Source organism: Amblyraja radiata, chromosome 30 (assembly GCF_010909765.2).
Source record: "Amblyraja radiata isolate CabotCenter1 chromosome 30, sAmbRad1.1.pri, whole genome shotgun sequence".
Taxonomy (NCBI): Eukaryota; Metazoa; Chordata; class Chondrichthyes; order Rajiformes; family Rajidae; genus Amblyraja; species Amblyraja radiata.
The window spans coordinates 11,341,060-11,356,968 of NC_045985.1; the positions used below are offsets into that span (position 1 = coordinate 11,341,060).

General features: G+C 46.6%; 1 protein-coding gene across 1 annotated transcript in view; it reads right to left on the reverse strand.

The window, feature by feature from the left end:
* Positions 1-348: 348 nt before the first annotated feature.
* The window catches only part of nrm (nurim), a 28,233-nt gene continuing 12,672 nt past the window's right edge, over positions 349-15,909 (reverse strand). The window contains exons 3-5 of the mRNA XM_033047648.1: positions 12,319-12,524; positions 9,506-9,682; positions 349-2,732 (exon numbers count right to left, since the gene is read on the reverse strand). Of these exons, the coding sequence (XP_032903539.1) occupies positions 2,415-2,732; positions 9,506-9,682; positions 12,319-12,524 (701 nt within the window). The 3' untranslated portion in view covers positions 349-2,414. The remainder of the gene's footprint in view (positions 2,733-9,505; positions 9,683-12,318; positions 12,525-15,909) is intronic.

Sequence of the window (15,909 nt, forward strand, 5' to 3'; positions counted from 1 at the left end):
GATCAGTCATGATCGAATGGCAGAGTAGACTCGATGAACCGAATGGCCTAATCCTGTTCCTGGAACTTAGGATCCCATAAATGATTGTCTGAAACTCTTTGCAACAAAAACACTCAAACATGTAAAAAATGCCATGTTTTCCTTAGTTTCTTGGCAAACCCTCTCTTTATCTCATCTGACAGAGATGTGGAAAATCAGCCGGGTTATTATTCAAGATCCAATCTCAACAAACAGAAACAATGTTCCTTTATACATTTACCAATATGACGTAGACCAACAGTATCTTGTGTGCCAGTGAATGACTTATCTCCTGATATCAATTATGACAGATGAACACTGGAGCACAGATTTTTTATGAATTTGTATATATTTAAAAAAAAGTCAGATCATTCCTTGAACACCACAATTCACTATCCAAAACAGTTTCAGAGTTTTCAACATGATGAGTATATATTTTTCTAAGGGAACGAATGTACGGATACAAATCTTTATCATATAAAAATTCTTATAAAAATATTTTGAGCATCGGGTTTTCTGCCAGTGATTTGTGTTACAGTGGGCGAGGCAGATGTTAGCACAGTTCTCAGTAGCTGTGAGGTAGCACACTCTGTTCATCCAGCAATTACTGCAGCAGGTCGATTTTAAGTCACTTTTCTCGGTCGATGATGTCTTTAGTCGGTGAAGAATTGAAGGACGGCAAAACCCACTGGCCCATTACGTGGTAACTCTACACCAAGCCAACAGAAGCCAGTGATTGTAGATTCAAAGTACAGTAAACCCTCGTTATAATGGACACGGGGGGGGGGGGGGGTGATGTCCGTTATTGCCAATTGTCCACTATAACCAAGTGAAGTGGGTAAAGTTCAATCCAAGGCCGGGAAGGAAGAAACTGTGCTTTTTGGGGGGCGGGGGGAGAGATTTAAACAAGCGTGAATAATTCACAGGCCACGGAGCCACAGAAAGCCACTGGCCACACACGCGGCACGCCGTGGACGGGCCCGGTACTCACGCCGCCTTCTTGCTGCTCGCGTTCTCCGCTTCCGCAATCAGAAGCACGTCACGTGGTGCCAGCTCGTTGGGCAACTAGCGGAAGTGGGACAGCCTTGCAACGGGAGCCTTGTTATTGATATTATTGATATAATCAAAATCCGTTAGAGGTCTGTTATTGCAAGGATTTACTATAATTGGTAGATTAGGAGGGAAGGTGAGGAAATATATTATCATCTGAAAGCCAATGATTGGTGGGTGGGAGAGAGCAAGAATTCTTACCAGGTCTAAAACCTGTCTTGATGTGTACAGGCACCTCGTGTTTTATGTTGGTTTAATTTATACTTTTTTGGTTAATTGTTTGATTAATACTTAAATCAAATTTAAGTGCTGTAATTTTGAAATAATGTGCTGAAATTTATGGCTGGCAGTGTAGTTCGTGTATACATTTCATTTATGTGTTTTTGAGTTACGGACTGCCTTATAGGTACATAATCCCTGCGTAAAACGCAAGCTGCCTGTACTTGATGAGCCGGGTACATCTTTCCTGACTGATACTGACACGGTGGGCCCAGCTAACTACGCAAGTTGACTACGTTACACTTTCATCTGAAGGGGGATCCCATCCCGACCCGAAATGTCGCGAATCCATTTCCCTCCGCAGATGCTGCCTGACCGTACTGAGTTCCTCTGGCACTCTGTGCTTTTCTGCGTCAGTTACACTTTGCACTGGCTAATCTGCGGAGGCCTTGCCGCTCGAACGGTGCCCATTCAGAATGGACACAAGCCCGCTGAGTGCAGGCAGCCCACCCAGGCAAAATATATCCCACAAGGGCAGCAGGTCTAAAATCCCTGGGAATGGTCCCGATCAGAAACATCACCTCTCCATGTTCTTCAAAGATGACCCGCTGAGTAACTCCAGCACTTTGTGTCTTTCCCCCTCCCCACCAAGACCAAAATCTCTGCCCACTTTAACCGATGGTAATATTTCTCGTTCTCTATATTTAAAAAAAGCCCAGCTTATCTGTAGAACCGAGGAACTGCAAATGCGGGTTTGTCAAGGAAAGATGCAAAATGCTGGAGTAATTCAGGGAGTCAGGCAGCATCTCTGGAGAGCGTGGATAGGTGACATTTTGGGTCAGGACCCAAAACTGAAAGGAACTGACCCGAATTATGACCCATCATTTATCCAGGAATGCTGTCTGACCTGTTGAGTTACTACAGCATTTTGTGTCTTTTTCCCCCCACAGGACTAAAATCTCCGGCCACTTTAACCGGACGGTTATATATTTCCTGTTCTTTATATGAAAGGGCCCAGCGTATGTGCAGTCGGAGGTGACGAGGGGCCATCCCATTTAGCTGCTGTTGCAGGGGGTGAGCAGGGCTGGACAGTGGTGGCTGGTGACCCCTGGGAAGGGCACGACCAGCTACTCCCGGTGCCCGCCCACCCCGTTGCCCGGGGCAGAGTGGGTGAAGGAGGTCTCCTCTCGGGAGAAGATTTCGAACTTCTTATCCAGCTGCGCCCGCAGGTAGCGGTAGTCCTGATGGTCCAGGCCGTGGCTGAGGACCAGGTAGAGGGTGAAGGTGGCGGACAGCAGCAGGCGGTCGAGGGACAGGCTGGGCACCAGCCACAGCACGACCAAGAACTCCAGGAAGACAGGGTGCCGCAGGTGGCTGTACAGGCGCTGGGCCCTCTGTGACTTCAGCTCCATCGGGTCCCCAAGGACCAGGTAGTGGTAGTAAACCTGTGGGGGGAGCAAAGAGTGATAGAGTCACACAAACAGGCCCTTCGGCCCAACTCGGTCCATCCTGACCAAGTTATCCCACTTCAGCTATTCATAGAAACATAGAAACATAGAAAATAGGTGCAGGAGTAGGCCATTCGGCCCTTCGAGCCTGCACCACCATTCAATATGACCATGGCTGATCATCCGACTCAGTATCCCATCCCTGCCTTCTCTCCATACCCCTTGATCCCTTTAGCCACAAGGGCCACATCTAACTCTCTCATAAATATAGCCAATGAACTGTGGCCTCAACTACCTTCTGCAACAGAGAATTCCACAGATTCACCACACTCTGTGTAAAAAATGTTTTTCTCACCTTGGTCCTAAAAGACTTCCCCCTTATCCTGAAACTGTGACCCCTTGTTCTGGACTTCCCCAACATCGTGAACAATCTTCCTGCATCTAGCCTGTCCAACCCCTTAAGAATTTTGTAAGTTTCTATAAGATCCCCCCTCAATCTTCTAAATTCTAGCGAGTACAAACCGAGTCTATCCAACCTTTCTTCATATGAAAGTCCTGACATCCCTGGAATCAGTCTGGTGAACCTTCTCTGTACTCCCTCTATGGCAAGAATGTCCTTCCTCAGATTAGGAGACCAAAACTGTACGCAATACTCCAGGTGTGGTCTCACCAAGACCCCGTACAACTGCAGTAGAACCTCCCTGCTCCTATACTCAAATCCTTTTGCTATGAATGCTAACATACCATTCGCTTTCTTCACTGCCTGCTGCATCTGCATGCCTACTTTCAATGACTGGTGTACCATGACACCCAGGTCTCGTTGTATCTCCCCTTTTCCTAATCGGCCACCATTCAGATAATAGTCTACTTTCCTGTTTTTGCCACCAAAGTGGATAACCATGTTCCCATGTTTGGCCTATATGCAACTAAACCTAAATATGTCCGAAGGAACAGCAGATGCTGGTTTACACCGAAGATAGACACACAATGCTGGAGTAACTCAGCAAATGGTGCAGGCAGCATCTCCGGATAGAAGGAATGGGTGACATTTCGGGTCGAGACCCTTCTTTAGACTGTCCTGCTGAGTTACTCCAGCATTTTGTGGAGTCTTGCCTTGGCAAACCAGCATCTGCCTTTTCTCGTTCCTAGTTTGCACGTTATCCCAGGTGACCTCTGGGAGCTGTGGTTTCTTCCCATGTCTCAAAGACGTGTGGATTTGGACGTTAACTGGCTGTGGTAAGTTGTCCCTAGTGTGGAGGGAGTGGATGCGATAGTGAGATAACATAGAAACATAGAAAATAGGTGCAGGTGGCCATTCGGCCCTTCGAGCCAGCACCGCCATTCATTATGATCATGGCTGATCATCCCCTATCAATAACCCGTGCCTGCCTTCTCCCCATATCCCTTGACTCCACTAGCACCTAGAGCTCTATCTAACTCTCTCTTAAATCCATCCAGTGACTTGGCCTCCACTGCCCTCTGTGGCAGGGAATTCCATAAATTCACAACTCACTGGGTGAAAAAGTTTTTTCTCACCTCAGTCTTAAATGACCTCCCCTTTATTCTAAGACTGTGGCCCCTGGTTCTGGATTCGCCCAACATTGGGAACATTTTTCCCGCATAGAACCAGTGTGAACAGGTGATCAATTGTTGGCTTGGATGGGCCGATGGGCCTGATACATGCCGAATCTCGAAACTCAATGAAAACTAGTGCAAAAGTCGATTAAATGTTGTAATTCTACCAGCCTTCACATCTCCTGTGGTATCTCTTTCCAGATAATCACTGCCTGTGACTGAAAAACCTATTCCTTTACATTTCCCACCAAAAACCTGTTCCACCTAATTCTAATCTCCCCTGACACGGGCGGAGCGGCAGAGATGGTGCCTCACAGCGCCACAGACCCGGGTTCAAACCCGACTGCTTGTGTAGAGATCGTACGTTATCCCCATGACCTGCGTGGGTTTCTCCTGGATCTCCGGTTTCCTCTCACACTCCAAAGAAGTACAGGTTTGTAGGCCAATTGGCTATGTATAATTGTAAATTGTCCCTAGTGCGTGTGGGATAGTGTTAGTGTGCGGGGATCACTGGCAGTCACAGATTCGGTGGGCAGAAGGGCCTGTATCTCTCAACTAAAAAAGAAAATTTGAGTACGTGCCCTTTCCATGGTCCTTGTGATTTTGCCAACCTCTAGGTCATCCCACAGCCTGCAGTTGTACAGGGTCTTGGTGAGACAACACCTGGAGTATTGCATACCGTTTTGGTCACCTAATCTGAGGAAAGACATTCTTGCCATAGAGGGAGTACAGAGAAGGTTCACCAGACTGATTCCTGGGATGTCAGGACTTTCATATGAAGAAAGACTGGATAGACTCGGCTTGTACTCGCTAGAATTTAGAAAACTGAGGGGGGATCTTATAGAAACGTACAAAATTCTTAAGGGGTTGGACAGGCTAGATGCAGGAAGATTGTTCCCGATGTTGGGGAAGTCCAGAACAAGGGGGCACAGTTTAAGGATAAGGGGGAAATCTTTTAGGACCGAGATGAGAAAAACCTTTTTCACACAGAGAGTGGTGAATCTCTGGAATTCTCTGCCACAGAAGGTAGTTGAGGCCAGTTCATTGGTTATATTTAACAGGGAGTTAGATGTGGCCCTTGTGGCTAAAGGGGTCAGGGGGTATGGAGAGAAGGCAGGTACAGGATACTGAGTTGGATGATCAGCCATGATCATATTGAATGGCGATGCAGGCTCGAAGGGCCGAATGGCCTACTCCTGCACCTATTTTCTATGTTTCTGTTTCCTCCGTGCCATCAAGAATAATCCCATCCTATTCAATCTCTCCTTATAACTACAGATCTCAAATCAGGTCGACCACATCCTTCCTGAAATGTGGCAACCACAACTGTACGCAATACTCCGAGCGTGGTCTAACCAAGGTTTTGTGCAACTGAAACATGACGCCCTGTCTCTTGCATGCATTGCCTATATAAACAGGCAAACCAAATAGAAAACCATGCAGAATGGAAAATGTGCAGACTCCAAGAACGCCTGAGGTCAGGATTGGAACTAGGTCACTTGAGCTTTGATGAATGGATGAAAGATACATGATGGAAACAGCCCTCAGCCCACTGAGTCCACGCTGACCAGTTCAATGTATTGTCACGTGTACCGAGGTACATTGAAAAGCGTTTGTTGCATGTCAACCACTCAGTGGAAAGACAATACATGATTGCAATTGAGCTATTCAGTGTATGGATACGTGATAAGGGAATAACATTTAGCAAACAAGTTTATTTATATAGCACACTTCAGCACCAAGGCAATTCAAAGTGCTTTACACTAAGCATTAAAAAGCAATCAAAAGCAATTAAAAAGTCATTAAAAAGAATAGAAAATAAAAACAAGCTAAAATAGAATAAGACAAGTATAAAATACAAGAATAAAAAGTACAATGCAGTGTTAGAAATGAATAATTATTTAATTTAATTTGGAGCGCAGAAGGTTAAGGGGGGACTTGATAGAGGTCTTTAAAATGATGAGAGGGATATAGAAACATAGAAACATAGAAAATAGGTGGAGTAGGCCATTCGGCCCTTCGAGCCTGCACTGCCATTCAATATGATCATGGCTGATCATCCAACTCAATATCCTGTACCTGCCTTCTCTCCATACCCCCTGATCCCTTTAGCCACAAGGGCCACATCTAACTCCCTCTTAAATATAGTCAATGAACTGGCCTCAACTACCTTCTGTGGCAGAGAATTCCAGAGATTCACCACTCTCTGTGTGAAAAATGTTTTTCTCATGTCGGTCCTAAAAGATTTCCCCCTTATCCTTAAACTGTGACTCCCTTGTTCTGGACTTCCCCAACATCGGGAACAATCTTCCTGCATCTAGCCTGTCCAACCCCTTAAGAATTTTGTAAGTTTCTATAAGATCCCCCCTCAATCTTCTAAATTCTAGCGAGTACAAGCTGAGTCCATCCAGTCTTTCTTCATATGAAAGTCCTGACATCCCAGGAATCAGTCTGGCGAACCTTCTCTGTTCAGAGTTAGACAGGATAGACAGAGTTGACGTGGATAAGCTTTTTCCATTGAGAGTAGGGAAGATTCAAACAAGAGGACATGATTTGAGAATTAAGGGACAGAAGTTTAGGGGTAACATGAGGGGGAACTTCTTTACTCAGAGAGTGGTGGCTGTGTGGAATGAGCTTCCAGTGGAAGTGGTGGAGACAGGTTCGTTTTTATCAATTAAAAATAAATTGGATTGGTATATGGACGGGAAAGGAATGGAGGGTTATGGTCTGAGTGCAGGTAGATGGGACTAGGGGAGAATAAGTGTTCGGCACGGACTAGAAGGGCCGAGATGGCCTGTTTCCGTGCTGTAATTGTTATATGGTTAATTAAAATTAAAAGCAATTAAAAGCAGCGTCAAACAGTAAAATTCTTCAGACCCGATTGAAAAGAACTGAGAGTTGGAGCGGACCTGCATTTTCCAGGTATTAGGTATATAATAAGGAAATAACGTTTAGTCCGTCAATCCCCATTCCCAATCGTATCCACTCCATGCACACTAGAGGCAATTTACAGAAACCAGTTGACCTACTAAACCCCACACGTCTTTGGGACATGGGAGGAAACTGAAGCACTCGGTCACAGAGAGAACGTGCAAACTCTACAGCACCCGCAGTCTGGATCGAACCAGCACCTCTAGCACTGTGAGGCAGCAACACTACAGCTGTTGGGCGAGTCCAGAACCAGGGGCCACAGTCTTAGAATAAAGGGGAGGTCATTTAGGACTGAGGTGAGAAAAAACTTTTTCATCAGGAACCGAAGAAGGGTCTCGACCCAAAACTGTGTACAGTTTTGGTCTCCTAATTTGAGGAAGTACATCCTTGTGATTGAAGCAGTGCAGCGTAGGTTCACGATATTGATCCCTGGGATGGCGGGACTGTCATATGAGGAAAGATTGAAAAGACTAGGCTTGCTTTCACTGGAGTTTAGAAGAATGAGGTGGGATCTTATAGAAACATATAAAATTATAAAAGGACTGGACAAGCTAGATGCAGGAAAAATGTTCTCAATGTTGGGTGAGTCCAGAACCAGGGGCCACAGTCTTAGAATAAAGGGGAGGTCATTTAAGACTGAGGTGAGAAAAAAACGTTTTCACCCAGAGAGTTGCGAATTTATGGAATTCCCTGCCACAGAGGGCAGTGGAGGCCAAGTCACTGGATGGATTTAAGAGGGAGTTAGATAGAGCTCTAGGGGCTAGTGGAGTCAAGTGATATGGGGAGAAGGCAGGCACGGGTTATTGATAGGGGACAATCAGCCATGGTCACAATGATGGCGGTGCTGGCACGAAGGGCCGAATGGCCTCCTCCTGCACCTATTTTCTATGTTTCTATGTTACAGCGACAATATGTCACCCATTCCTCTCGACAGATGCTGCCTGTCCAGATGAGTTACTCCAGCTTTTTGTGTTTTTCCTCACTAACTTTAGTTTAGTTTAGAGATAGCGTCCTTCGGTCTACTGAGTACTCGCGGAGCAGCGATCCCCAACACTAGCACTATCTTACAAACATTAGAGACAATTTACAATACCAAGCTGATTAACCTACACACCTGCACGTCTTTGGAGCATGGGAGGAAACCAGAGACCCTGGAGAAAACCCACGCGGGTGACGGAGAGAACGCACAAACAAGCATCTATAGTCAGGATCAAACCCAGATCCTCCTTCATGTCTACAAAGCCCTCAATGGGCTTGCCCCCACCTACATTAAAAGTCTGCTCACCCACCACGCCAACTCCAGGTCCCTCAGATCGGCCGACTTGGGGTTGCTGAATATCCCGCGGTCTAGGCATAAGCTTAGGGGCGAACTACCGCGCCTTTGCGGTTGCAGCTCCTAGACTGTGGAACAGCATCCCCCTTCCCATCAGAACTGCCCTCCTCCATCGACTCCTTTAAGTCGAGGCTAAAAACCCATCTGTACTCCCAAGCCTTTCTTGACGTCCTCTGAGTGAGGGTTTGGTTCTTGGTCCTCCAAAATATTCCAAATGGAATTTAAACTGGAGGTGGTGAAGGGAGGGCTTAAGCCAGAAAGGGTTATTGGGAAGAAAGAGCTACTTTAAATTTAGTTGCATCTGGTTGGGTAACTATAGTTGGGTGGAGATTATTCCATGCTTTAATTGTGCGGGGGAAGAACGAACTGCTGTACACATCTGTCTTTGTAGCTGGGATCACAAATTGGATCGAATGCCCTCGTCTGCTCCTAATTGGTTTGGGTTTGGTGTAGGTCTTGTAGTCTATGTCGAGCTGACCATTTAACATTTTGTAAAAACAGGTCAAACGGTGAGCTTCACGTGTGTCTGTCTTGGAGAGGGTTCCCTCCACCCCAGAGAATTCAGAAGTTTGGTAACACTCGCTTCTCTCTCATAGGTGTTAGTAACAAATCGAGCTGCCTATCTTTGGATGGAAGAAATTTTTTTATTTGTGTATGGGTCCCATGCTGCAACTGCGTAGTCCAAATGAGGTCTAACGAGGGTGAAGTATAGCTTCATGTATACATAGTATATCATGTATACATAGGCTATATGTATGTAGTTTGTTTGTTTATACTATTCTTATACAAATGTAAAGCACTTTGGCCAACGAGAGTGGTTTTTTAAATGTGCTACATAAATAAATGTGACTTGACTTGACTTGACTTGACTCCGGCACTATAAGGCAGCAACTCGACCGCTGAGCCACTGGCCAGCGAGTCCACCACTCACCTGCTTAAGGCCCATGAGCTCGGCATAGTCGAAGATGAGCACTATGCTGAAGATGATTAGCCAGGCGATGATGTGAATGATGAAGCAGATCAGGGGGAACCACGTTGCCCAGGGCTCCCTGCTGATGTTCCACAGAAAGGGTGCGGTCTGGATGGGCTGCCAATACCTCATCAGCAACTGCAGGAGGACAGAGACCATTAGACCGGAGAGGTGGAAGAGACCCCCATATTCAAAGGTACGAGTGTATACAATACTCCTTATAAGCTTCTTATAGAAACGTACAAAATTCTTAAGGTGTTGGACAGGCTAGATGCAGGAAGATTGATCCCAATGTTGGGGAAGTCCAGAACAAGGGGTCACACAGTTTAAGGATAAGGGGGAAATATTTTAGGACCGAGATGAGAAAAACATTTTTCACACAGAGAGTGGTGAATCTCTGGAATTCTCTGCCACAGAAGGTAGTTGAGGCCACAGTTCATTGGCTATATTTAAGAGGGAGTTAGATGTGGCCCTTGTGGCTAAAGGGATCAGGGGGTATGGAGAGAAGGCAGGTACAGGATACTGAGTTGGATGATCAGCCATGATCATATTGAATGGCGGTGCAGGCTCTAAGGGCCGAATGGCCTACTCCTGCACCTAATTTCTATGTTTCTATGTAGTAAACTTAATATTCTCATGTGGGGGACAGTGTGGCATGTTCACGGTTTGTAGAATGCTCAGACTTTATTCAGTAAAGTAGACTTAACAGTAGACTTCAGAGATTGCATCATAGAGAGAGGCCCTTTGGCCCACTGCTTCTGTGCCAACCAGAGGTCACCCGGTAAACTGGAATTTCCGACACACTAGGGATAATTTACAATTTTACTGAAGCCAATTAACCTGCCTAGGAAGGAACTGCAGATGCTGGTTTAAACTGAAGATAGACACAAAATGCTGGAGTAACTCAGCGGGACGGGCAGCATCTCTGGAGAGAAGGAATGGGTGATGTTTCAGGTAGAGTCTGAAGAAGGAACTCGACCCGAAACGTTACCCATTCCTTCTCTCCAGAGATGCTGCCTGTCCCGCTGAGTGACTCCAGCATTTTGTGTAAAGCTATCTAAATGTGTGTATGTGTGGAGTTTGCACATTATCCCGGGTGTCCTCCAGGAGCTCTGGTTTCTTCCCATGTTCCAAAGATGTGTGGATTTGTATGTTAATCGGCCACAGTAAATTGTCACTAGTGTGGAGGGAGTGGATGCAAAAGTGAGGTAACAAAGAACCAGTGTGAACAGGTGATCGATGGTTGGCTTGAACACGATGGGCCGATGGGCCTGATGCATGTTAGAAACATAGAAAATAGGTGCAGGAGTAGGCCATTCGGCCCTTCGAGCCTGCACCACCATTCAATATGATCATGGCTGATCATCCAACTCAGTATCCTGTACCTGCCTTCACTCCATACCCCCTGATCCCTTTAGCCACAAGGGCCACATAGACACATAGAAAATAGGTGCAGGAGTAGGCCATTTGGCCCTTCGAGCCTGCACCGCCATTCAATATGATCATGGCTGATCATCCAACTCAGTATCCCGTACCTGCCTTCTCTCCGTATCCCCTGATCCCTTTAGCCACAAGGGCCACATCCAACTCCCTCTTAAATATAGCAAATCTAGCTCCCTCTTAAATATAGTCAATGAACTGGCCTCAACTGCCTTCTGTGGCAGAGAATTCCAGAGATTCACCACTCTCTGTGTGAAAAATGTATTCCTCATCTCGGTCCTAAAAGACTTCCCCCTTATCCTTAACTGAGACCCCTTGTTCTGGACTTCCCCAACATCGGGAACAATCTTCCTGCATCTAGCCTGTCCAACCCCTTAAGAATTTTGTAAGTTTCTATAAGATCCCCCCTCAATCTTCTAAATTCTAGCGAGTACAAGCCGAGTCTTTCTTCATATGAAAGTCCTGACATCCCAGGAATCAGTCTGGTGAACATTCTCTGTACTCCCTCTATGGCAAGAATGTCTTTCCTCAGATTAGGAGACCAAAACTGTACGCAATACTCCAGGTGTGGTCTCACCAAGACCCTGTACAACTGCAGTAGAACCTCCCTGCTCCTATACTCAAATCCTTTTGCTGTATCTCAAAACTAAATGAAAACCAGGGCAAAAGTACAATCAGTACGTGCGACTGAGAAACCTATCCCTCAGATTACCTTTAAATTTCTCACCATGAACCAGTTCCACCTAATTCTAATCTCCCCTGGCCCAGAGGCACAGGTTCGATCCTGACTACGGGTGCTGTCATACTACAAACCTACAGCACTTCAACTCCCCCTCCCACTCCGTATCCGACCTCTCTGTCCTGGGTCTCCTCCATGGCCAGAGCGAGCAACACTGGAAATTGGAGGAACAGCACCTCATATGGGGAGTCTGCAATCTGGGAGCATGAAGATTGAATTCTCCCAATTTTATTAGTCCTTGCTGTCTCCTCCCCTTCCTCAGCCCTCGGGCTCCTCCTCCCCCCCCCATAGCCCTCGGGCTCCTCCTCCTCCTTTTTCCTTTCTTCCCCCACCCCCCCCCCCCCCCCATCAGTCTGAAGAAGGGTTTCGGCCTGAAACTTTGCCTATTTCCTTCGCTTCATAGATGCTGCTGCACCCGCTGAGTTTCTCCAGCATTTTTGTGCGCCATCGATTTTCCAGCATCTGCAGTTCCTTCTTAAATACTACAAACCTATATGTGTTTGAAGTGTGGGAGGAAATCAGAGGACTGGAGCTCTCCAGTGCGGTCGGTTGGTTAGGTGTTTGGTGTTGCCGTGGGAGTATTCGGTGAAGTTACCTGCAGAGAGGCTGCTGTAGCGAATACATAGAGGGATCTCTGGAGCACACCAAAGCAAGCCAGCGTCCAGTTCTTCACCGTCTCCGCTGCCATCAGGCTGTGCTGCAGGATGAAGACTACAAGGAGCGCCAGGTCGAATGCGAGGGTCAGGAGGACCTTGCGGTCTCCCAGGGTGGACTGCCAATCCTCGTGTCGGTCTGCATCTGGGGGAACGATGGCAGGATCAGTATATTACAGCGAACAGCTACTGGGGCACAAAGCACCAGAGTAAATCAGCGGTCAGGCAGCATCTCCGGAGAACATGCACAGGTGACTTTTCAGATCAGGACCTCCTTCAGCCCGATTGTAGAAGGTGGGTGAAGAAAGCTGGGACAGACGGGAGGCAGGACAAAGCCGAGCAGGTAATAGGTGGAGGAAGGGACTGCATGCAGGTGCTGGTTTGCACCGGAGATACACACACAGAATGATGGAGTAGCTCAGCGGGACCGACAATGGTTAAGGGGAGAAGGCAGGAGAATGAGGTTGAGAGGGATAAAATAATCCACCATGATCGGATGACAGAACAGACTGGGTGGGCCAAATGGCTTAATTCTGCTTAGAAACATAGAAAATAGGTGCAGGAGTAGGCCATTCGGCCCTTCGAGCCTGCACCGCCATTCAATATGATCATGGCTGATCATCCAACTCAGTATCCTGTACCTGCCTTCTCTCCATACCCCCTGATCCCTTTAGCCACAAGGGCCACATCTAACTCCCTCTTAAATATAGCCAATGAACTTGGCCTCAACTACCTTCTGTGGCAGAGAATTCCACAGATTCACCACTCTCTGTGTGAATAATGTTTTTCCCATCTCGGTACTAAAATATTTCCCCCTTATCCTTAAACTGTGTGACCCCCTTGTTCTGGACTTCCCCAACATCGGGAACAATCTTCCTCCATCTAGCCTGTCCAACCCCTTAATAATTTTGTACGTTTCTATAAGATCCCCCCTCAATCTTCTAAATTCTAGCAAGTACAAGCCGAGTCTGCCCAGTCTTTCTTCATATGAAAGTCCTGCCATCCCAGGAATCAGTCTGGTGAACCTTCTCTGCACTCCCTCTATGGCAAAAATATCTTTATGCTTCTATGTCTTATGGACATTACTGGGTCACGGGTACTGAAAAACCCAACCAAAAGGATTCAGTGGCAGCACTACCAAAATATTGCCAGGACTTGAGGTTCTGAGGTGTCGGGAGAGGTTGAGTAGACTAGGACTTTATTCACAGGAGCGCAGATGGCTGAGGGATGATGAGGGGAATAAGGGTGATTGCAGTCTTTTATCCAGAATTGGGATATCATGCACCAGAGGCCATGGGTTTAAGGGCTAAGATTTATTCGGTAACTGAGGGACAATATTTTTCACACAGAGGATGCTGGGTTTATGGAACAAGCTGCCACCTCCCCAATTTGTGGAAGGACATCCTTGTGATTGAAGCAGTGCAGCGTAGGTTCACGAGATTAATCGCTGGGATGGCGGGACTGTCATATGAGGAAAGATTGAAAAGACTAGGCTTGTATTCACTGGAGTTTAGAAGGATGAGGGAGGATCTTATAGAAACATATAAAATTATAAAAGGACTGGATAAGCTAGATGCAGGAAAAACTGCATCCAATGTTGGGCGAGTGCAGAACCAGGGGCCGCAGTCTTGGAATCAAGGGGAGGCCATTTAAGACTGAGGTGATAAAATATTTTTTCACCCAGAGAGTTGTGAATTTGTGGAATTCCCTGCCACAGAGGACAGTGGGGGCCAAGTCACTGGATGGATTTAAGAGAGAGTTAGATAGAGCTCTAGGGGCTAGTGGAGTCAAGGGATATGGGGAGAAGGCAGGCACGGGTTATTGATAGGGGACGATCAGCCATGGTCACAATAAATGGCAGTGCTGGCTCGAAGGGCCGAATGGCCTCCTCCTGCATCTATTTTCTATGTTTCTAGGGGTAGTTAAGGGAGGTAGTATTACAACATTTAAAAGACGTTGAGACAGGTGCATGGATAGGAAAGATTTATGGGGATATGGACCACACTTGGACAGGTGGGACTAGCGTCGATCGGGCATCTTGATCGGCATGGGTGAGATGGGCCGAAGGGCACGTTTCCGAGCTGCATGACTAAGAAGGCAACAAATATTAAAGACCCACACCACTCTGGCCATGCTCTCTTCTTGCTGCTACCATCGCGAAGAAGGCGCAGCAGCCAGAGAATTGTCCGCTCCAGGTGCAAGAAATGTCTTCCCAATGGCCATCGTTTACCTGAACCCTAACTTGCGCAACCCTAACTTAGCATTCATAGCAAAAGGATTTGAGTATAGGAGCAGGGAGGTTCTACTGCAGTTGTACAGGATCTTGGTGAGCCCACACCTGGAGTATTGTGTACAGTTTTGGTCTCCTAATCTGAGGAAAGACATTCTTGCCATAGAGGGAGTACAGAGAAGGTTCACCAGACTGATTCCTGGGATGTCAGGACTTTCATATGAAGAAAGACTGGCTTGTACTCGCTAGAATTTAGAAGATTGAGGTTGAGTAGAGTCTTATAAAAACGTACAAAATTCTTAAGGGGTTGGGCAGGCTAGATGCAGGAAGATTGTTCCCGATGTTGGGGAAGTCCAGAACAAGGGGTCACAGTTTAAGGATAAGGGGGAAATCTTTTAGGACTGAGATGAGAAAAACATTTTTCACACAGAGAGTGGTGAATCTCTGGAATTCACTGCCACAGAAGGTAGTTGAGGCCACAGTTCATTGGCTATATTTAAGAGGGAGTTAGATGTGGCCCTTGTGGCTAAAGGGATCAGGGGGTATGGAGAGAAGGCAGGTACAGAATACTGAGTTGGATGATCAGCCATGATCATATTGAATGGCGGTGCAGGCTCAAAGGGCCGAATGGCCTACTCCTTCTTGAGGGAGGATAGCGGTGGGGATTGTGGATGCATTGGTGATAATTTTCCAAAACTCCCTGGAGGCAGGAACGGTCCCAGTGGATTGGAAAATGGCCAATGTAACACCTATATTTAAAAAAGGAAGTAAACAGAAGGCGGGTAACTATAGACCGGTTAGTCTAACATCGGTGGTGGGTAAAATGTTAGAGACAATTATTAAAGAAACACTAACGGGGCACTTGGATAAACATGACTTCATCGGACAGAACCAGCATGGTTTTGTGAAGGGGAAGTCCTGTTTAACGAATCTGCTCGAATTCTTTGAGGAAGTAACAACCCGGGTGGATAAAGGGGAACCGGTGGATGTGGTATACTTGGACTTCCAAAAGGCTTTTGACAAGGTGCCACATAAGAGACTATTGCTAAAAATAAAAAATTATGGGATTGGGGGTAATATATTAGCATGGGTAGAGGGATTGGCTAACAAATAGGAAGCAGAGAGTGGGGATAAATGGTTCATACTCGGGATGGCAACCGGTAACTAGCGGGGTTCCGCAAGGGTCGGTGCTGGGACCCCAGTTGTTCACAATTATATAAATGATTTGGAGGAGGGAACCAAGTGTAATATATCAAAATTTGCGGACGATACAAAAATGGGAGGAAAAGTAGGGGATGAGGAG